General features: G+C 41.3%; 1 protein-coding gene across 2 annotated transcripts in view; it reads right to left on the bottom strand.

The window, feature by feature from the left end:
• The window catches only part of SEMA3C (semaphorin 3C), a 165,746-nt gene extending 143,706 nt beyond the window's left edge, over window positions 1-22,040 (bottom strand). For both annotated transcript variants that reach the window (XM_074942555.1, XM_074942554.1), the window contains exons 1-2: window positions 21,658-22,040; window positions 18,229-18,369 (exon numbers count right to left, since the gene is read on the bottom strand). In XM_074942555.1, coding sequence (XP_074798656.1) covers window positions 18,229-18,331 — 103 coding nt within the window. In that variant the 5' untranslated portion in view covers window positions 18,332-18,369; window positions 21,658-22,040. The remainder of the gene's footprint in view (window positions 1-18,228; window positions 18,370-21,657) is intronic.
• Window positions 22,041-24,126: the final 2,086 nt, after the last annotated feature.

Raw genomic sequence — 24,126 nt, forward strand, 5'->3', positions numbered from 1 at the left:
AACCCACAACCACACTGGCCGTAACTGACATGGAAGCGAAGAGTTTAATCCTGGTCCCACTGATATCACTGGCAAAACTCTCATTGACTTCCATAAATACAGGACTTCTCCCTCTCCGCCCCCCAAGGATTTAATGGTAAAAACATAATATGGTCCTGATTCTGAACTTATTCACATCAGTTTTAAACTGGTGTGCCTCCATTTCCCAATACACCCTGGAATGGTGAGAACAGAATCAGGCCCTTCTGTGTTCCTGGGAAATACAAAGTTAGTCTGTCCAACAGATCATACGTCTTGCAGGTTTGTCCAATACCAGAAATCGGCTTAATACTGGTATTTTGTATCTCTGTGGAATGGTAGCTGACAAGTGGTTAAGACTGTGAAGCCACTGAGCAGTTACTTGAATAGCAGTCCAATTGAAATCAGCTGCTCACCTATTGGGATCTGGCCCTAAGAGTTCAAGAGAAAAGGAAAGACAGGGGAAATCTGCCATTTTCACAGTCAATATTATAAAGAGATCATAATTGTCTGTCATGGATAATGAGGTGAGTTTACCAGGAAAAAGAGAGAATCTTAAAACCTAGATAGTCTTAAATTCAGCTTTCACCTTTCAGAAATAATATAGATACTAGTAACATGTCTCAAAAGGATAAACTTATGAAAAACGTCATATTACCAGACTTCTGCAATTACATGTCTGTAATATATATTACAAATAATATATATATATATATATATACACACACACAGACAGACATATACATGAGACACATTGCATAAAATGGATAATAAAAACTTGCTCAGAAGTTCATATACACACTATATACTGCAGGAATCTGTTTTATCTTTTATATATAATATTATACAGACACACACTTTGAAAATGATGAAATTGAAATAAACTTTACCCAGATGTTGCAGTAAGCAAAGATCTCAAGCCTGTCTTAAAACCAACGTTTATTCTGAGATTTGGTCACAAACCCTATATGTTAATTTAGAAGTAACTTTATCTTAGTGCTGAAGGAATCAATTGCATTTCCAAAAACTAACTAACTAAAATGCAGTCTTTTCAGGTGCAGAATTGTATTTAATTCCACTCAATGTGCATTGAGGTTACAGGGACAAACCATCCCGATGTGTAGAAAGAATAGTAAATATGGCAGGCGACCAGCTTGGCTTAACAGTGAAATCCTTGCTGATCTTAAACACAAAAAAGAAGCTTACAAGAAATGGAAGATTGGAGAAATGACCAGGGATGATATTGCTAGGGCATGCAGGAGTGAACTCAGGAAGGCCAAATCACACCTGGAGTTGCAGCTAGCAAGAGATGTTAAGAGTAACAAGAAGGGTTTCTTCAGGTATGTTAGCAACAAGAAGAAAGTCAAGGAAAGTGTGGGCCCCTTACTGAATGAGGGAGGCAACCTAGTGACAGAGGATGTGGAAAAAGCTAATGTGCTCAATGCTTTTTTTGCCTCTGTCTTCACGAACAAGGTCAGCTCCCAGACTACTGCACTGGGCAGTACAGCATGGGGAGGAGGTGACCAGCCCTCTGTGGAGAAAGAAGTGGTTCAGGACTATTTAGAAAAGCTGGACATGCACAAGTCCATGGGGCCGGATGGGTTGCATCCGAGAGTGCTAAAGGAGTTGGCGGATGTGATTGCAGAGCCATTGGCCATTATCTTTGAAAACTCATGGCGATCGGGGGAAGTCCCGGACGACTGGAAAAAGGCTAATGTAGTGCCCATCTTTAAAAAAGAGAAGAAGGAGGATCCTGGGAACTACAGGCCAGTCAGCCTCACCTCAGTCCCTGGAAAAATCATGGAGCAGCTCCTCAACAAATCAATTCTGAAGCACTTAGAGGAGAGGAAAGTGATCAGGAACAGTCAGCACGGATTCACCAAGGGCAAGTCATGCCTGACTAATCTAATTGCCTTCTATGACAAGATAACTGGTTCTGTGGATGAAGGGAAAGCAGTGGACGTGTTGTTCCTTGACTTTAGCAAAGCTTTTGACACTGTCTCCCACAGTATTCTTGCCAGCAAGTTAAAGAAGTATGGGCTGGATGAATGGACTATAAGGTGGACAGAAAGCTGGCTAGATTGTCGGGCTCAATGTGTGGTGATCAATGGCTCCATGTCTAGTTGGCAGCCGGTATCAAGTGGAGTGCCCCAAGGGTCGGTCCTGGGACCGGTTTTGTTCAATATCTTCATAAATGATCAGGAAGATGGTGTGGATTGCACCCTCAGCAAGTTTGCAGATGACACTAAACTGGGAGGAGAGGTAGATACGCTGGAGGGTAGGGATAGGATACAGAGGGACCTAGACAAATTGGAGGATTGGGCCAAAAGAAATTTGATGAGGTTCAACAAGGACAAGTGCAGAGTCCTGCACTTAGGACGGAAGAATCCAATGCACTGCTACAGACTAGGGACCGAATGGCTCGGCAGCAGTTCGGCAGAAAAGGACCTAGGGGTTACAGTGGACGAGAAGCTGGATATGAGTCAACAGTGTGCCCTTGTTGCCAAGAAGGCTAATGGCATTTTGGGATGTATAAGTAGGGGCATTGCCAGCAGATCGAGGGACGTGATCGTTCCCCTCTATTCGACACTGGTGAGGCCTCATCTGGAGTACTGTGTTCAGTTTTGGGTCCCACACTACAAGAAGGATGTGGAAAAATTGGAAAGAGTCCAGCGGAGGACAACAAAAATGATTAGGGGACTGGAACGCATGACTTATGAGGAGAGGCTGAGGGAACTGGGGATGTTTAGTCTGCGGAAGAGAAGAATGAGGGGGAATTTGATAGCTGCTTTCAACTACCTGAAAGGGGGTTCCGAAGAGGATGGCTCTAGACTGTTCTCAGTGGTAGCAGATGACAGAACAAGGAGTAATGGTCTCAAGTTGCAGTGGGGGAGGTTTAGGTTGGATATTAGGAAAAACTTTTTCACTAGGAGGGTGGTGAAACACTGGAATGTGTTACCGAGGGAGGTGGTGGAATCTCCTTCCTTAGAAGTTTTTAAGGTCAGGCTTGACAAAGCCCTGGCTGGGATGATTTAATTGGGGATTAAATCATAGAATCATAGAATATCAGGGTTGGAAGGGACCCCAGAAGGTCATCTAGTCCAACCCCCTGCTCAAAGCAGGACCAATTCCCAGTTAAATCATCCCAGCCAGGGCTTTGTCAAGCCTGACCTTAAAAACCTCTAAGGAAGGAGATTCTACCACCTCCCTAGGTAACGCATTGCAGTGTTTCACCACCCTCTTAGTGAAAAAGTTTTTCCTAATATCCAATCTAAACCTCCCCCATTGGTCCTGCTTTGAGCAGGGGGTTGGACTAGATGACCTCCTGAAGTCCCTTCCAACCCTGATATTCTATGAATGTATCACTTTTAAGCAGTAAATGTGAATTAAGGAATTATCTCTGGCCAAATTCCTACATTTGCAAATAAATCAGGTGCAAAGTAAAGAGGGCAGCCTATATGATCTAATGATCCCTTCTGGTCTTAGATTCTATGCAACCTAACTGCAAAATACAGGCAAAGAAGCCAGAGGGCCACCAAACTACTCCAATATTGACTCATCTGGCACAAACTTCGTCCATAAACTCCTCTGAATATCCCATGTGCATACACGAGAAATAGTCCTTGGCCTGCTTTGCTTCCGACCACAGCCCCCCAGTATCTCTGCATATAACTGACAGCATTTGAAGATTAGACAGGCTTAAAATTACTTTTGAAAATTTCCTACATGCTTATCTACCAGTTTAGGCACAGATCCTTGATGGAACTAAATATGGATTTAGGTGCCTAAATGTACGTACCTATGAGTAAAGTTCCAAAAGTGTGTTAGGAAATGAAACTCAGGAGATCTGTGCTTCTAACTTGCTATGGTGCTTTAAAAGTTGTGGTCCTATTTTCGCAAAGATCCATAGCAAGAGCAATGGTCATAGTCTCTTGGTGTAGCAAACAGTTCATGTGCATGTGGCAAATGCTGTTGTAACTTGGGGATGGGGATACTGATATCGAGACATGCTGGGTCTCCAGACAAACACAGCTTCACATTGCATAGTCAAGCATACTTCCTTTGCCTAAATCCATATAAATATCCTGAATACAAAGTACAACAAAACTCCTGAAGATTTTTAGCCTCTTTTCTCTTTGCTGTAGGTAATGTACATTAAGGAAATAGTGCAGCTGATACATTTATTCTGAACTGTGGCAGGAAGTGAGGTTTTTAACAGAATGAGCTTTAAAAATTCCAGATGTACTCACATTAAACCCACCAAAAAAATCTAAGCCCAGGATCAACTCTCCATTCCAACTAAACCCTATCAGACCTCTAAATGTAACTTTTGAAGAAATGCCAGCCTTTTCTTTTAGAAAATCTTAATTGGTTCTTACTAATGAAACAGAAAATGCCATTTAGGGGGATGACAATACTTGCATTGTTTTATTCCATTTTACTAGTCTGGCTTCTAAGAATACTCTGCATACTGAATACTGTGTTCACTCAAAAAAGCCCTCTCACAAAACTGAAATGATAGGGATTCTGTAGGTTGGAGTGAATGCAACAGCAGAATGAGGAGGAACTTTTAAAAACTGGAAGGGTTGCTTTTACCATGCAAGTGTTTTAAAGGCAATATTCTCATAGAAGTCTCAATTTCTTCCATTTTCAGGTGTTCAAGCTAAACAGTAACACAGAGGTTGATCATATTTTCAGGGTGCTGCAGAAAACAGCGTTGGCAATTTAGTAAGGTTAAGCTCCCCATCTTATTTAGATTGGGTGAATACTGGTGTTGGGAGGCAGTGCCATCTTTTTGATAAGGCATCAAACTGAGGTCTAGATCTCCTAAGGTTAGTCAAGATGGCACTTTTCACATGGGCACATCAGTCTCGCTTTTGGAACCAGGTGAAATTCTTGGGTAAGTACATCCTACCTCCTCAAATTTCCTCAGCAGTTCAGTAGAATACAGTATTCATCTCCATTCCCTGTCCCCAGATAGCACGTGGTGGTGTTATATGCTGTTAAAAATATAGCGGTGCTTCACTCCAGAGGTGGCTGTGCTTCAGTGTCAGGCCAGGTGATCCCTGGGCAGGTCCAGAATCCAATCTTGTAAATCATCTGAGCTGAGTGCTCCTGTTGCCATCAGTGGCAGCTCCAAACACAGAAGTCAGGCCCGTACTTTCTAACGCACTTTGGGATCAAACCAGATCACATCCACATCCAATATGAATCACACATCTACGTGGAGGAATTAAAGCTGAGCATGTTTTCCATATGCATTTGACTTTTTCCATCTCTAGTAACTGAGGTTGTAGGAGGTTTCCCAGCACATTTATCCCATCATTTGATTTGCTATCTAAATTTTGCAGACACATTCAATTATCTGCCTTCCAATTTATTTTCTTCTCCTCCTGTATAGATTTTGGCAGCCTTGCTCTGGTATGTTAAGAGGTAGGGAAAAAATGCTCCTCACCAACCCTGACCATCATTTCTTGAAGTGATATAGTGGTCAAACAGCTGCCTCATATAACATACCCCCTTTGCCTTGTATATCCACTTCACCAGCTAATTTAAACTGGGCCATAAAGGGTTACAGAATGATTATGCAGCTGTTCAAAGAAGCAACATATTTGCCAAGCTGAATCTCCATAAATCGATTTATTCTGCATCACATGCTACTTGTGAAAGCTGAGGCTATAATAAACATTTTTCACTAAGAAATTGGGAAGGACAATGGGAGTTTAAAAGGCCTCAGAGAAAGGAGGTCAGGAAAGCCACTTATTCTATGAGAAGGACATAGCAGGCTGTTTAGAGCTGCTGGAATATGACATAAATGATCTTAAGGCAAAAAGGAAACTTTAGAACAGCAAAGGAAAGAGTAAAAGATTAATAGAAAGCACAGATGAATGTGAATGTTGATCTGACACATTTACATTTACTGTATGACTATAAAGTCCTTATTCCACATTTCAGAGTGTAAGTCTGACCCTTTTAATGGGTGAAAGCAATGCCTTTAATGAAAGAATTTGGATCCAAGCTCCTCTTGGCTATTAATTTTGTAGAAAATCCCATTTAAGACAAAATTCTTCCATTAAGCAACTTGGCAACACACATGCTAGAAGGTAATTTTACTGCGGTAATCATTTATCCCAGCAATAGCTAACTAAATTAAATAGGACAGCTTAGAAGTCTGTGTGTGAAGTCCCAAACAACTGCTAAATGTTATAATACATGCAACCATACTGGTTCTTGACATTTGTACTGGGAATAAATACTTCATATAGTAAAAAAATTACCGCATGCTCCCTCCCCAAGATTACTGTGGTCATTGAAAAAATCACATGGCACTTAGAACAAGCATAGGGGTGTCATGTCCTGATGTCCTGGCCAAAATCTATTTTGAGAGAGTACTAAGAGCTCAGTCCTGTGAGGTGCTGAGAAACTGCTGCAGTATGCTGAATGCCCTGAACTCCTGTCAATTTGAGGGTGCTCAGACCCTCTCAGGAAGTACTCAGCACCCAACAGTTTTGGGCCCAGAATGCTTATCTAAATGGCATCTACAGTTTCAAATAGATGTTGTATTTCTTTTCACTCCCTTATATGAATTTACTGTGGCTGCACTGGTGAACAGTTGCTGAAGTGATGTGCTGCCAGTATATTTTAAGAGGGAGCTCCCAGAAAAATGTTCCCCGTAGAGCATGATAAACTTCATGTACCAGGCTGCCATGTAGATAGGAGGTGTGAAATACTGGGACTTTTATTCATTCATTCTCCCATTTAAACAAATTACTGGTACATCTCTCTATATAATTAAAAGGATTACATAGCTTGGCAAATACACTTATATTAACTCTGTAGGTAGAAAATATGTATATTATATTCCTGAAAATATCCTCACTAGAGCTCAGCGGTCAACTTGTGTACTTTGAAATGCGAGGGAGTGGAGATTTTGTAAGGACCCCAGTGATATCCACTTCTGCGATCATTAATTGTATTACCATAGTGCCTAGGAGCCCTAGTCATGGACCAGGATCCCATTGTGCTAGGTGCTGTACAAACACAGAATAAAAAGTTGGGTCCATGCTAAAGGCAAAATCTGGTTTATTTTAAAGGCAAAAGATTTTCTCTCCCAAAGTATTTTTACGACCCTCTGGGGAAAAAACATCAATATCAGGGGTGATGTAGCCATATCCATAGAAGGAGTGATTCCCATGAAGAGGCAGTGCAGTTACTCCCAATCCTCCCATCAGTTTGGTAGCAGGATTTTAACAAGTGACTCATGAAAATCACATTAGTGAGCAGGAGTTCTATCCCCCAAACAATTACACTGTCAGCGGTGCATGAAAGGATTCCATAAGTATGCCACATGCATTGGGATCCTTAGGAATGAAACATCACTGTATAAATGTAACATTTACCAGGAAGGCATAGAATGCACCAGCAAATTGTGTCCTTAGTACTAAAGCTTCTTAGGTTAAAAAGAAAAAAAAAGGGAGTGGGGGGTAGCAGGAATGCTCAGTCATCTATAAGGGAGTGTTGCTGGAGTCAAATAGAAACCTACATTTAAAAGATCAAAGCATCCATGCTGAAGGAAGAAATAACCAGTCCAAATGAGAAGAGCATAACATCTATTCCATTCGCTTATTTACTGAAGGAGCTCACTCAACACCCTCCAATAAAAATGAGTAATTTGTGTGTGTCACATGTCAGTAATAATCTCTCTCTCTCTCACTCACACACACACACACACACACACACAGAGGCTTCTGAAGCATCGTATATCAAAGTGCACTGTGAACTCTTTGAGTATGTATACTGTTTTGTAGAAAATGGCCCATGGTGCAGCTCTTGTTACTGATATTCTTATAATTCATGTTAGGATACTAGGCAGGTCAATGCTTTTCCCTATTTGTATTTTTTTTTTAAAGTAACAGAAGATGCATTGTACGCTGTTGTCAATATGATCTCTACCTGAGTAGGGACTGCAGTGTTTGGCCTGGAACAGGGAACAGAAGGCAAAATTGAAGCAAGGGAATAATGGGATTGACCATTCCATTTCTTCTGTGACAACTAGAGAGGATTAAAATAGGGAGGGTTTGTCAAAGCAAGCTCAGACCGGCTTGGCATTTGCTAAACCAAAGTCAACACCGGAGGTAGTTCAGAGCCAGCGTCCACTCATCCAAATCTCCAAAGACTGAGAATGTGAGAAAGTTAAGGGACACAGCCCCTCTCTGTTAGAATATATTGTTACTGTGGTGGAGTGAAAGAAATAGAGCTCTTAGCACTCTGATGAGTAAATTAATTTGTGAATTCAACAAAGGACTGAATTAGCAAGCATTTTACCAGATTTTGGGCTTGATTCTCCATCATCTTCCATCTTTTGCAGTTATTTATTACTCATAATTTCCTTTAATGGCTTTAGAGATTCACTGGTGAACAGACCAGACAAAACCTTGTTTCACCTTGCCAATCCCCCTGACTTCACTGTATGATTAGTTTTCATAGCTGAAGTTCATAATTCACCCCACACATCCCCTTGGGAAAGCACGTCTGAGTATCCCCTCGCATGCACTGTCAAAAGTCATTCCACTGCAGTCAATTGAACGACAGTGCTACAAAATAAGGAGTGAGAGAAGACTGGTTACTTATCAATGAGCGCTCTGCAGGTGGAGCACTTCCAAAGAACACTGGGCTTTTCACATGACCCAGCACTTCCTTTAATGCTTCTTATAGGAGGATTTTAAAAAAAAATCCGTATGTGCCCAGTTTAAATATTTCAGTTAATTATGCAGATGTAACATTACCTGCATTATGTCCACATTGGCACAGCAGTTTTAACAAAACAGCAAGCTAAATGAACCCACTTAAAAATAATCACATTTTTTACACACAGAGGTGGGCTGCTTGCTTCTGAATGGCTAATACAATTAAAAAAAACAAACACAACTTTGTCTTTGTAATTTAGATGTATGGATTTTAATACAATCAGACTATTTGGCTGTCACTTCCATCAGAGACAAGGGTACCTACTTCTCTATTTTAAAAAATGAAGTGTAATGTTGAGCTTTATAGTCTGTGGTCCCAAATTTTCAGAAGTGACTTGTGATTTTAGGTGTTCAGTTTGAGATAAAGGGGCCTGATTTTCAGAGGGTGGGCGTACAGCACTTTCTAAAAATTAGGCCACTCTGGGTACATCTACCAAGCTCAAGTCTGCGTGACCTGGGCTTGTCAACTTAGTGTTTCCAAGGTTTTGCTTGAGTGTCACATACCACTGTGAACCTGGGTTTATAGTTGCTGGACCCGGGTTTTACAGCTGTGCAGATGCATCCATACTGCACTACACCAACCTTCTGACTCAAGACTGTGGCTTGACCTGCATCCGATATACTGCAGCATGATAGGGTTTGGACCTGAGTCACAGCAGGACTTGGGCTTGGATTCATGCCCCCAGCAGGATCCTGGGACCTGGGTCCTGAGCGCTTGCTGACCCAAGTCATACTGATTTGTGTGTGGATGGAAATGGGGCTTGGGCTCAAACCTGAGTCAGCACCCGAGCATAGTGTGGAGTTTAGACACATACCCTTAAAAAGGTCCCTAAAGTTGGGAACAGAAAACTACTAGTTACTTTAAAAAATGTAGCCCAGGATTCCCAGAATACAATGATGCTATGATAACAGCTGAGAGAAGCTTGATGAGTTCTGCATTCAAAACAGAAATAAAATCTCAGATTGATAGGCCTTTTGGGGTTTTATAAGTAGTCTTTTATCCTACAACAGTCGCTTCCATTTGGAAGTAGCTTTCATTACATGAACAACACCAAAGAGCCCCTCAACTATTTGACCACAAAACTATTGACTACTTGGACTGTCAACACCACAAAGTAGCCCAAATAATAAATGAACTTTTTATTAAGTGTGGTTAACATTAGCATTACAATGAGGGATTGTTTGAAAACAAGCTGTATTGCTGTTGCTCAAAAGCTAGAAGAAAGTGGTTCTCGGTTTCTTTATTTCTCCTGGAGGGCAACCACAGGGGTTACATTAAATCTTTTAAAACATGTTGACAGTTGAAAAAGTGCTGCTGCTGCTCTAGTGACATTTTATGCTTTTTAATTATTGTTAATTAAGTTAGCTGAAGTTGTTTACTTGTTCTAGTAAGTTGTAAGCCTCGTGGAGAGACACAGCTGTCTCTAAACTTGAACAAACTTAGACCCTGTTCCATTACTTCTGTGGCATTTCCAGTGAAGACAGTGGGGGATCTACACGGGAAACTTCTGTTTGGCTCTGGAGTTATGGACATGGCTGTGTGAAATGCACACAGCAAAGCCTGAAACCTGTGAAACTCACCTGGTCTGGGCATTCCACTATGAATTCAAAAGTCAAAACAGGTTTGCTTAAAAGGTCTAAGGCTCAAAAGCTATCTGGAGCAGCATTGCACTGCTTCAGAACAATGCAGCACTCATGGTTTGGGAGCACATGAAACTCCATACTTGAATTGTAGCTATATGTAAATTGAAACCAAAGCAAACTTTGTGCTACCCTGGGGCCTGATCCTGCATCTCTTACTTGGACAAGACTCCCCTGGCTTCAAGAAGAGCTTTGTCCATGGGAGGACTGTAGGATTGAGCCCCAAAACCTCATTTTCCTACCTCTGTAGTAGCACTGAGGAGTGTGTGTGCACAAGAGTATCCGTTGGTGGAATCAGAAACAGCTGGGGTTGGTCTCAGTAGTCCATGAGGAAATTATGGATAGTATTCGTCTTCTGCTAAATTGTATAGATTTAGAATGCTCTAATATATCCTGGGGTGGCTTTTCCCTCCCCCACCCCACACACACACCCTCACAACTCCAGAATTAGAGGATCTTAAAGCTACCTTCCTTCCCTCCTCCCCCTTTCTCTTCTCAGCTCTGCTGAGTGCAAAAGCAATGAAGCAGAGGATCTGGCCACTACAGCTAACAGGACAATGAGGTGATGATAAAACTGCCACGCCAGATTAGTGGATTCCTGAGCCTGATTCTCCATGGATTTATGCCTTGTCTAGTCACTTATACCCATGCAAAGTGAATGGTTCGATTCTAAGGTGACTTCACTTTGCACAGATTTCAATGAGGGTACAACATGAAAGGCAATAGAAAATCAGGCATAATGTATGCAGGACATTGGAATTTTTAAGGCATGTAAGGCACATAAAATGGTAAATTCCACATAAACATCAAATAAACATTTAACAATAGCAAATGAGTCACAAACTCTATTTTAAATAGAAAGGGGAACATATTCCTGATTTCAAAAATAGAAATTAAGGGTGTAATCCTGCTCCCATTGAAATTAATTGCAAAACTCATCAAACCCTCAAGATATTAAAGTGGCTTACTTTTAATTACATTTCCTTCTTGATGCAAAGCATGACAAGGAATGAAAGCAACTAATGATTCAGTCATTTCAGATCTCTATCTTTCCTGATGGAAAAACGGAATGGGTCAAGTTGCTGACTGGATTCCCCTATGTCAAATGCTGTTATGTGAACATAAAGGGACTTGTTCCTAGAAGATCAGGTCAGCTTTAAAATGCATCACTCTTTTTTTCCTCCTGATAGCATTCTCTCCCCCCCCCCACCCCTTTTCCTTCTTATTCCTGTATGTACTGCTATTATAATAGCGAGACATGAATCCAATCCAAAACATGAACAATCTCACACAGACATTCTGAGTTAAGAGGAATGACTTGACTGGTCATTGTTGCCTAATTTCATTATGTTTAAACCACAAGGGCTGATAAAAATAGTTAAATTTTCATAATATGCATTTTTTTAAAGTGAAAATCATTCTACCAAAAATCAACAATTTTTACATGCAGTATCTTCTGGTAAAGAGATTATTATTAAAGAGGATGGACTTGGAAGTACACTAAAGCTGAAAGGCGGCATTGTCACATTTGAAGAGTAAACAGCATCACATTTCACCTTTTTCTGTCAGAATAGTGCCCAATAGTGGTCCCATTGTACTGTACATGGGGCAATTTTCCTGTCAAACACAGCAAGCTAAGAAATCCCTTTTCACATCCCAAAGCTCTTCTGACCATCTGGAAAGCAAACTTAATAAAAAATAAACTTACTGTTTTCATTTTACAAGGAGAGCTTACCACTCAGTGCTTCAGATGATGTTGAATATATTACATGTATATGTATAATTTTTTTATATAATTGTTTACTTCAGAGACTCATAAAGAGTTGATAAAAAGCAAGGAATTCAAAACATATACTCTATTGAAAAACAAAAGAAAATTGCTCTAGGCTTGACATTTTGATGTGCAAACCTCAGAGCAGATTCAGAGGAAATCCATGAATATGGCTAATAGCTGAGGCACTGAGAGGAAATTATTAGATCAGTCCATTTAAACACAGTCACAACACAGCCTTGTGAGGCTTGGGAGCTCCCATGACTACTACTTCTCTTCTCTGAGGGATAGAGACTGTCACTGTTTTTCACACTAAATAGCAATCTGGGGTAAGGGGCTATTTATATAAGAGTAGTAGAATCTGGCCCAAAGCAAAGATATTGCAATATTCATTATTCTACAAAAATTGTGTTAAATTCACCAGGGCCTGAATTGTGGCAGAACCCCTTGTGGATGGGCACTTCACCAAAAGAATGGGTTGCAGTGGAATAAAACAGATCTAACTCCACTTATGGAAGGGAGGGGCAGTACCAAAAGTAGGCAGTGCTGGCCAAAAGGGGTTGTTACCATAGCATCTGAGTACCTCACAATCTTTTAATGTATTTATCCTCACAGAGGCTGACCAGACAGCAAGTGTGAAAAATCGGGACGGGGGAGTGGGGTAATAGGAGACTATATAAGAAAAAGACCCCAAAATCAGGACTGTCCCTATAAAATCAGGATATCTGGTCACCCTATCCTCACAGACCCCTGAGGTACTATTGGTAGAAGTACTATTATCCCCCCCTTTGCAGATGGGCAGCTGAGGCACAGAGAGACTAAGTGATTTGCTCCAGGTTATACAGGACAACTGTAGCAAACCAGGGAATGGAACTCAGCTCTGCTGAGTCTCAGGCTAACACCCAAACTGCAGGACCATTCCTCCTGTACTTGCTAGGTCATCCAGTTGAGATCTGTAAAAAGTGAAAGCTCCTGTTCAAAACCCAGCAATATTGTTAATCTATCCAACTATACTCTTAGCCCAGCAAAAGAATCTCTCCTATCTCGGGGCCTCTCCTTCTGCCCCTCCACCCCCACGAACATGATACAGTTCTGTGGTGACCTAGAATCCTATTTTCGATGTCTCCGACTCAAGGAATATTTCCAACACACCTCTGAACAACATGCTAACCCACAGAGACTTCCCTACCAAGACTACAAAAAGAAGGATTCTGGGTGGACTCCTCCTGAAGGTCGAAACAACAGACTGGACTTCTACATAGAGTGCTTCCGCCGACGTGCACGGGCTGAAATAGTGGAAAAGCAGCATCACTTGCCCCATAACCTCAGCCGTGCAGAACACAATGGCATCCACAGCCTCAGAAAGAACTCTGACATCATAATCAAAAAGGCTGACAAAGGAGGTGCTGTCGTCATCATGAATAGGTCGGAATATGAACAAGAGGCTGCTAGGCAGCTCTCCAACACCACTTTCTACAAGCCATTATCCTCTGATCCCACTGAGGGTTACCAAAAGAAACTACACCATTTGCTCAAGAAACTCCCTGAAAAAGCACAAGAACAAATCCGCACAGACACACCCCTGGAATCCCGACTTGGGGTATTCTATCTGCTACCCAAGATCCATAAACCTGGAAATCCTGGACGCCCATCATCTCAGGCATTGGCACCCTGACAGCAGGATTGTCTGGCTATTTAGAGTCCCTCCTTAGGCCCTACGCTACCAGCACTCCCAGCTATCTCCGAGACACCACTGACTTCCTGAGGAAACTCCAATCCATCTGTGATCTTCCTGATAACACCATCCTGGCCACTATGGATGTAGAAGCCCTCTACACCAACATTCCACACAAAGATGGACTACAAGCCATCAGGAACAGTACCCCGATAATGTCACAGCAAACCTGGTGGCTGAACTTTGTGACTTTGTCCTCACCCATAACTATTTCACATTTGGGGACAATGTATACCTTCAAATCAGCGGCACTGCTATGGGTACCTGCATAGCCCCACAGTATGCCAACAATTTTATGGCTGACTTAGAACAACGCTTCCTCAGCTCTCGTCCCCTAACGCCCCTACTCTACTTGCGCTACATTGATGGCATCTTCATCATCTGGACCCATGGAAAAGAAGCCCTTGAGGAATTCCACCATGATTTCAACAATTTTCATCCCACCATCAACCTCAGCCTGGACCAGTCCACACAAGAGATCCACTTCCTGGACACTACGGTGCTAATAAGCGATGGTCACATAAACACCACCCTATACCGGAAACCTACTGACCGCTATGCCTACCTACATGCCTCCGGCTTTCATCCAGACCACACCACACGATCCATTGTCTACAGCCAAGCTCTACGATGCAACCTCATTTGCTCTAACCCCTCAGACAGAGACAAACACCTACAAGATCTCTATCAAGCATTCTTACAACTACAACACCCACCTGCTGAAGTGAAGAAACAGATTGACAGATCCAGAAGAGTACCCAGAAGTTACCTACTACAGGACAGGCCCATCAAAGAAAATAACAGAACGCCACTAGCCATCACCTTCAAACCCCAACTAAAACCTCTCCAACGCATCATCAAGGATCTACAACCTACCTGAAGGACGACCCATCACTCTCAGAGATCTTGGGAGACAGGCAAGTCCTTGCTTACAGACAGCCCCCCAACCTGAAGCAAATACTCACCAGCAAACACACACCACACAACAGAACCACTAACCCAGGAACCTATCCTTGCAACAAAGCCCGTTGCCAACTGTGTCCACATATCTATTCAGGGGACATCATCATAGGGCCTAATCACATCAGCCACACTATCAGAGGCTCGTTCACCTGCACATCTACCAATGTGATATATGCCATCATGTGCCAGCAATGCCCCTCTGCCATGTACATTGGCCAAACTGGACAGTCGCTATGTAAAAGAATGAATGGACACAAATCAGACGTCAAGAATTATAACATTCAAAAACCAGTTGGAGAACACTTCAATCTCTTTGATCACTCCATTACAGACCTAAAAGTGGCAATTCTTTTAAAAAAAAACTTCAAAAACAGACTCCAATGAGAGACGGCTGAACTGGAATTAATTTGCAAACTGGATACAATTAATTTAGGCTTGAATAAAGACTGGGAGTGGATGGGTCATTACACAAAGTAAAACTGTTTCCCCCTGTCCCGCCCCCCTCCCCCCCCCCCACACACACTGTTCCTCAGACATTCTTGTCAACTGCTGGAAATGGCCCACCTTGATTATCACTACAAAAGGTTCCCCCCCTCGCCCCCGCTCTCCTGCTGGTAATAGCTCACCTTACCTGATCACTCTCATTACAGTGTGTATGGTTACACCCATTGTTTCATGTTCTCTGTGTATATAAATCTCCCCGCTGTATTTTCCACTGCATGCATCCAATGAAGTGGGCTGTAGCTCACAAAAGCTTATGCTCAAATAAATTTGTTAGTCTCTAAGGTGGCACAAGTACTCCTTTTCTTTTTGTTCAAACTAAGACACCCTATTCGGTTTTTCTCAAATTAGGGACAGCTAGGCTATTTTCTGTGCTATTTAATGTGAAAAATAGTGTGGTTTGGTTTGTATAAGCCTGTTACAGCTCTGGCTAGAGCAGCACCACACACTCATAGCAGACTTTGCCTCTGTCCAGGCTGAGCCTGGGGTCAGAGTTTGCTAAATTTTGACAGCCTGGGAGGTTAGACTCAGTAGTGAGGAATACTGACTCAAAGCTTAAACATCCTTTGGTCTTCCAGGTGGCCACTGCGTCTCAGCACCAAAATAGTTACCTTAACGCCAGTGCCAATTTACACTCACAGGGGATCTGGCCCATCATGTTCAGAACCTATTACTGTACAATGTACAATACTTTGCAATCATTCCTCTTTGGGTGGGCTTCTTTCCAATAATACCTTCCCTGATATGCTGGAGCTGCCACCCTAAAATCTCAGAATCATGGAAATTAGAAGTGGAAATGACCTATTAAGCGTAGAATTTACCTCTACACTCTGTTTTCCCAGGATGGAATTAGGACTATTAGAGATGGAAAAGACATTTGTTATACTTAACATTTACCATGTGTTTCTCCGGATATTACCAGTTTGGGGGGACTGCCATCAGAAATAGGGTTACCATCATGTGGAATATTTGGGCCAGTGGAAAAAATAGAGAGTGCGGTGGAGAATCATGATAGACCTACTTCCCCACCTCCCGTGAAAGAAAGAAGGGAAATATAAAAACAAAGAAAACAGATCCTTTGATCTGTCCCTTGTGCATTTATCATTGCCTAGAAGTGAGGAGAGGTGTACAGTCACTATGCAGCCCATTAACTGGCACTGAGGTCACCAGGTTGATCCCAGGGAGCAACTTACAACCACCTTGGCTGCTTTAACTTATACTAAAGACACCCTGGTCACACCCATTTTCTCCATGCTATACCCTCTACACCAAAGTCCAGGTGGTAGAGCGGTGTAGGAATCATTAAGGTGACTCTATGCTACCCAAGGTTTTCCCTGCATGGGGTGGAAATTTTCAAGTGTCAAGACCTGCCAGCTTCAGGGTAGCCGTGCACCAGGAGACCAGTGCAAAACTGCCCCAGTGCAGGCAGGAGCTGCTCCATGTGATTCAAAGACAGGCCAAAGGCCCGCATCTGTATAAGGGTGAGGGATCTGAATATTAAGTGCCAAATAGTTACTAATATTAATTCAATTGAATTGATAGGCCCAGAGGGCACATATCTTGAGAGGTGACTGGGCTCACAGTTTCAGACAAAGAATAATAAAGCAAGTGCAACAGCTTTCCAGACATTTGGGTGATTGAAGCAATAATAGAATAAATGGGGTCAGTCATAAAAACGCAACTAGCTCCTGACTGGCTGAGTGGCCTTTCCCACTTATTCTTCTTGTATTTCTTTACTATGGGCTAGATGACTTAGTCACACTTGCAAGTGGTTTGGAACCGGAGCAGCATGGGCTGACAGATAAGTCTGGCAAAATGGCGTGGCCTGAGGATTGAATTCCTTCTAAATTTCATGAAATGTGTAATCTCACAAATTTCCATTCCAGCCCTGGAAACACCATATGCAGAAAACATCAATTCAAAGCATATTTTGCAGCATTCGATTCTTTTCATTTAAGCACAGCATTTGTCAAAACCTCTAGGAAATTCTCATACAAATACACAGAAGGGAAAAAATTACTACAATAACACATGGAATCACCACCATAAATGCTAACAGCCAGCATGCAAGGAGGTCCGGTTTTGCAATTAAATGCAGAGTTTTAAAACATTTACATCACTATTGTGACAAAGTACCACTCAGCATTTTAAAGGAAGGAAGTTTTAGAAGTGAACTGTGCGTGCATTTTGAAAACAAGCATTTTTATAGCCTGTTTACAATATATGGGCATCAGTAATTTGACCCCATGTGAATTTAAAATTCATACGCACACCCACTACTTAGTCTATATGCAGTACACACAAAACCAATAGTGTACAAAATGACAGGTGATTTTTTTATGCTCAAATTAAGATCCCTTAAAAAGGCCTGATTTTCAGACGGTGAGTCCTCACCCTTTTCAGAAAATCTAGTCTCTTTAAAGGTGTTTCTAGATGGGCACCAAAATATGGAGGCAACCAGAATCACTGATCTCTTTTGCAATTGTTGGCCATGCACTTTATACATCGCAATATGCACTGTAATAATTACCTTTAAAAATACAAAAAAATAAGGAAAGGAATACATGCGTTAAGTCTGCCTAAGCCATAATTACACCTTTTAAAAAGAAAAGAAAAAAATAAAATAAACCCCATTTATTTGTGCCTGTAATTACTGCTAAACTCTATGTAATAGTTAACCTCAGCATTGGGCTCTTAGGCACTACAGTATACAAATAATTAAAAAAACAACAATTATGTGGACACGCATTTAGAAGCCATCACCTTATTTATTACTCAGTTATTGGATTGAATGGAAAGAAGAAAATGTTCTACAATAACATTTGCTTAGGAATGTTTATCTGCTTTCTTACCATTGAATGTTAAGAACACCCTGGCCTGAGGCTGTGAGGATCCTTTTACAGTGCTAGAGTAAATAAACATCCCAATCAACATGTGGACTGCTAGAAATGCCATATCTTCAGATGTGCAACTTAATATCCAAGAAATAAAACCTAAAGGAGAAAAAAGAGCCCATTACTAATTTTACATTATATAAATTGTGTGGACCAAAATCAACAGTACAGAACAGTAGGTGTCAGAGAACTTTGCCAGATTGAAGCTATAATATATGACACTTCTGCTTTTTCTTTTCAAATCTGAAATGTTTTGTCTGGATATGTTCTGTGTTGGCACTAAAAGAACTGTAAGCATTTTACTTAGGACGAATAGATATAAAGTTTTAGGTGAGTAAAGACTGCAGGATTAGACCCAGTTTATTTCAATAAGGACAATTCCACCTGCTGGAAAAATAATTATGCTAAATGTCAAGGCAGAGCAAAGCAAGGACAGGGGATAATGTTTCATGAATAAAAGCTGGTTGATATTTTTAGACCTCTCTCCTTACTGTACATCATGTTTAATCAATACAGTTTTTAAACTTCGGGTCTGCTCCAGAGAGTCCTCGACTTTTTTATTTTATTTATTTATTTTATTGTATTTTATTGTTTTATTTTTTTACATAGTGTATTTTCTAGTATATAAGAAACAACAAAAAAGACAAAGTGAAATACTGGTCTCATTAAGTCAATGGCAAAACTACCATTGACTTCAATAGAGCCAGGATTTCACCCTCACTCTTTACACCTAACATTTGTCGACTGTTGCTTAGGATAATCCCATCAGGGAGTTTAGTCCCAGATTTGTGTTTTATAATAGGAATACTTCATACTATATGATATATAAATACTCTGTTCAATCCATTGCTTCACTCCCTTCACATAACCCTGGTAGGTGTATTTGCATATCTGATAGAACTCACCTTTCTGAGTAGCTTTTCAAGGAAGAATACTACAAACATGCTGCTTTTCTAATTCCAAAGTGGCTCATATAGGGCCTGATCCAAAGTCTAGAGGAGCCAATGGGAGCCCATAAAACAAAACCTCCCACTAAGACTTAGCACTTGTACAACAGCTCCCATTCATGTATCTCAAACCACTTTCCAAAGGCTAATGAATACAGCCTGAGAAACAGGCAAGTATAACTCGCCCCATTTTACAGATACAGAAATGGAGGCTTCAGAGAGATTAAGAGAGGTTTCTATGGTCACACACAACTAGGCTCTGATTCCCCCTTGATTCAATTACACCCATTTTACATCAGTGTACCTCCTTTGATATCAATGGATTTACACCAGCATAAAACTGGTGCAATGGAGTGGAGAATTAGCTCCCAAGTTTATTCTCTGAATAGACTCCATATATACTGATTTCTAACCCCATTTTTAATATACACAACTTCTGTTTGTGTTTTAATAAGAACAATCCCTCTTCTGCATGCTATTCAATGCTTTCTGAGGGTGCTATCATAAAGAGGTTACACTGATTCAATGGGAGGCAAGGGCACTCAGCATCTTGCAGGATGTGGCCCTTAGTGTCGAAGAATTACCACAGAGTAAGAACATTAGAAACTGAAAGTTTTTGTTTATCCTGAGAATTGATATTACCTGGACTATGCTAATGCAAACTAATCCACACTGCCCCTTAAATATACTCCAGCAGGATCACCTCTAAGGGTGAAGACAGTAGTTCTGTATCTGTGTCCATTCAGTCCTTGCCCTCTCTGGTGAGACTAACATCTGTCCTAAAAGAACTGGCTCTAACTTCCAACTAGTTTCATATAGGGCAGTAAACAGCTGTCAGATAATGACAGCTTCAGATCTGTCCCAATTTGGATTGGATTCACACAGTTGACTCAGAGTTGAAAGGCTCAGTGTCTCATTACCATGCCTCAGTCATCCAATATTCACTTACTGTAAATCTTTTTTAAAAGAGCTACAATCTGCCCCAGAATTGCATACTAAACTTGGGGGCTGGGGAAAGCGGAGAGAGAGAGAAAGAGTTTCTGCAACAGTCAGATCCCTTGCAGCTGATCTGGAGCTGACTAATGCATCAAGATCAGGTATTGTGGTGATTCTCTGCTAACTGACAAAACCATTAATGCGGGCAATTTCCCAAATACAGATCTGAAGTACAAAAGGAAACAACGTATTTTGGAACAGCCCCAGTTAATTTTTAAGGGTTCGTTAACTAATACAATTATACTTGTATAGCCTTTGCCAAAAATAATTTTAAAACAAGCTGCACCAATTCCAGTATTAACACTGCTTTGTGGGTTTTAAATTCAATACCCTACCACTAGCCCATGGGATAGCCTTCTGCTTAACCTTCTTCAATCACAGAAATGCCATTAACCCTGATAAGATTGCTTTGTCGGGCCAAAACAAATGGCCAATCATACCAAACGTGATTTTAACAGATGCAATGGGATTAGTATTCTACAGTAGTAGTACGATGCCTTCTTTGCAATACAGATGGGAAGGAAAAGGGAGGAAACTAAAGGGTTATTTCTGTTCTGCTAAATCATATTGGGAGGAACTGTCAAAAATAAAAATCCTTCACCCCTCTTTCCCTTCTCCTTCCACCTTCCTAGCCAAATCTAATTGCATCAGTTTTATGAGTGAAATACTGCTATACTTCACTGCTTGAATTGCAAATTTCCACTGTTACACAAACGTGACAGGCAATATAAGATCCAAACAATAAACTGCATGCTCCTTGCCCTGTTGTTAGGTCCGTATAATAAAGGCATGTTGCTGCCATAAAGATATTTCATGGCTTTGTTATTACAGCCTTCTTTGACATGTGAGTTAGAGAATGGAAATATGTTGAATTGTAGGAATTTTAGGGCCGCTTGGCAATTGAACACAAACTCATTTCAGTTTAGAATCCCAGTTTGGGCTAAAATCCCAGTTCTGTATTTATCTCTAGAAAGTCACGACAGTAAGTCAAATCAACGTATCCCGAGCACATGACCTTTACCGGCAAGCAACTGCTCTAAAACCTTACAAGTGCTCCCCTTTAGCACAGACACAAGAACTAGTTTCATTTCTCACTGCGTGTTCCTGTTTTCACAGTGTGAGTAACAAACTTGTTAAAGTGAAGAGAGAACGTTGCATTCACGTGGAGTCCTTTTTCTGGTTGTTTTTGTGTTTTTGTTTTTTTAAAGAAATGCTCCACTGCTTTGGAAAAGTAGTGTATAACTTCACTGTAAAGCGCCGTGCAGGTGTCATATGCTCAAGGCTGAATTCCAGAATTACTCTCTGCACCTCAACTCATCCACTGCAAGAAAAATAAGGATTATGCCGTTGTGAAAAACATCATTGCCATGAACTGTGGCAAAAAGTCAGCAATCCCATTTCACATCTGTGACAGTGCTGAAAGAGAACTTTCAACCGTGCTTACCTAGCTACTGAAGGAATCAGTAATGCAATGCCATCAAATTTCTATCAGTTTATGGACTCCACTCCTTTGACCAGAACACTTTCATTCCAAACCTGGCTCATTGTAGAAAACCTTTTCCTCCTGGTGGTTGCAAACGTCCTCCCAGTTTCTTTGTAAAATAATCCTTATTGCTATAAGGACCGGGAACTCTTCTCCTCGTTCTTTAATTAAGCACCTAAGAGTGAATGGAAAGTAGCTGAGCTATGACGGTGAAAGCTTTGGTTTCCAGTTACAGTCAGCACTCACTCTGGTCCTACTGCCCTCCAGCCAGCGCTTTACAGAGGCAGCGAACCCAAGGCTGGAATACATCATTAGCTGAGCAAGTAGGGGCAGATCTCATAAATATTGCAGAGGCCACACCCATAAGGAAGAGAGAGGGAGACACAGAAAGAAAAGGCAGAGGGAGAGCGAAAAAGAGAGCAAGAGGGAAAGGAGCAGAAACACAGAGAGGTGAAGTCAGGGGAAGAAATCCCACCCTGGATTGTGCAACATAAAGATGCCAGCTCACAGAATCAGTTTGCTTCACAGGCTGTAGAGGAGTCAGTGTCGAGCTGGGTGGGTTGAGAGGGTTTCCTACTTAGAAAGCAGGCAGACCCACTTGGGTCATAAACATGAAACTGCACAATGCTTTTGAGTGGAAGAAAATGATGAAATCCTTTTAAGGAAAAGGTTTCTTTCTCTGCAGGATTCCAGGGCTGATTCTCCGGGACACTCCTTATAAACGCATGCCAAAGAAATAGCCAAGTTTAGTTTCCACAGCATGCCAGTGATCCGAGAAGCCTGTGAATTAGAAAACAATCTTTGTTCTGTTTATGACGGCTATTGTTTCCTATTGCTATCTCCTTTGCACCTTGAAGCAAGTACTGTATTGTCTCTGACCCTCTACAGACTTCCTCCTCCTCCCCTAACAATCCTTTAACTCCACCCTACCTGCCTCAAAGGAATTTATTTCGCACCACAACCTTATATAGAAAGGTTATTGTGAGCGTTCAAATCCTGCACACCGAAGTGTTTCAAGCCAAGGAGAGGACTCCAAGTCAGAGTCACAAGACATGCTTTGATGTTCCTGTTAAGAATGCAATTCTGTCAAGAGCCAGACGTATAAAGGCTAGGGGACCGGGTCTCACCGCTGAGATTAACAGCACTTGCTGGGGAGGGATGACAACATATTAAAACCCAGCAGAGGTCGCTATACCGAGGGGAAGAGGACAGGGAAGAAAAACTAAACATTTGATTTAGGAGGAAAAAATTGGTGCAAAATCTGATTCTTGTAAGAGTGCCATTCTCTTTAAAACTTTAAAAATGGGGTGAGACTGGAGTTTATAAGAGGGGCAGATGATAGCCCTGGTTAGACCCCGCTAGATGATTATGAATATTAAAAATAAAGATTGTGTAGATAACTCCAAATATTTTGACCAGGGTAAAATTTTCAAAAGCACCTAAGTGATACACGTGCCTAAATCCTGTTCAGCAAAAGTCTCCCCTTCAATGGGACTTAGGTACTTTTGCAAATATTACCCAAGGTGCTTTAAAAACACATATTAAGATAAAAGCTTATTAGATTCTCAGATGGGGATCTGGCACATAGTGTAAACAAGCTCTGTGCAAGATTTCCCTGAACTCTTTTGGGAGTACCCTGTACAATCAGGCTGATCTGCAGACCCAGACACTTCTGATCTAAGATTGACATTCTTCCAAGTGAATTTGCTCTATGCCCAATCTATGCAGTGCAGATTCCAGAAGGGAGCATTGTAACAACAACACTTCAGGGGAGCACTTTAGCAATGCTGGTCTAAAACAGCAGGGGAGGGGGAATTCAGGAAATGCCACCTAGATTTTTGCCAACAATTTTTTAAAATGATGATAATTTTAATCAAACAAAAACCCCCACCAAAAAAAAAAAAAGAACAACCAGGAGCAGCAATACACCAGCCTACCCCATTATACGTTTGGAAAAAGGCAACTGAGGACAATTTTCAAATGTAAGTTGCTGTTAGCATTAGCTGGAATCATTTGAATGTCTCAGTATTTTCACGTGTGGACACGAAGGAACCATGTGGCTACCTGTGTTCTTTTTTCAAAAACGTTAGCACAGATAGAGATCTAAATGTCAGATGTAGAACGCAGGAAAATTACATGGATTTCTGACACTCCCTTGAGGACTTTGGGTTCATAAAGCAACAAATGAACTATAAGAAGAGATATAAATACAGAACTTTAATCAGGGAGGTGTAATCTTGTTATTCAAGGGGAACTAGGCTTACTTCAGAAATCAAAATGCAAATATAGGCATGAACAACCATGCTATATTTATTTACTTGCTTTATTCAGTGTGTGTGTGTGTGTGAGAGAGAGAGAGAGAGAGAGAGAGAGATGATTACCAGTTAATCGTTAACTTCACACCATATTTTAAAACTCCACACATCTGGA

The sequence above is a fragment of the Natator depressus genome, chromosome 1 (genome assembly GCF_965152275.1).
Source record: "Natator depressus isolate rNatDep1 chromosome 1, rNatDep2.hap1, whole genome shotgun sequence".
NCBI classification, from domain to species: Eukaryota; Metazoa; Chordata; order Testudines; family Cheloniidae; genus Natator; species Natator depressus.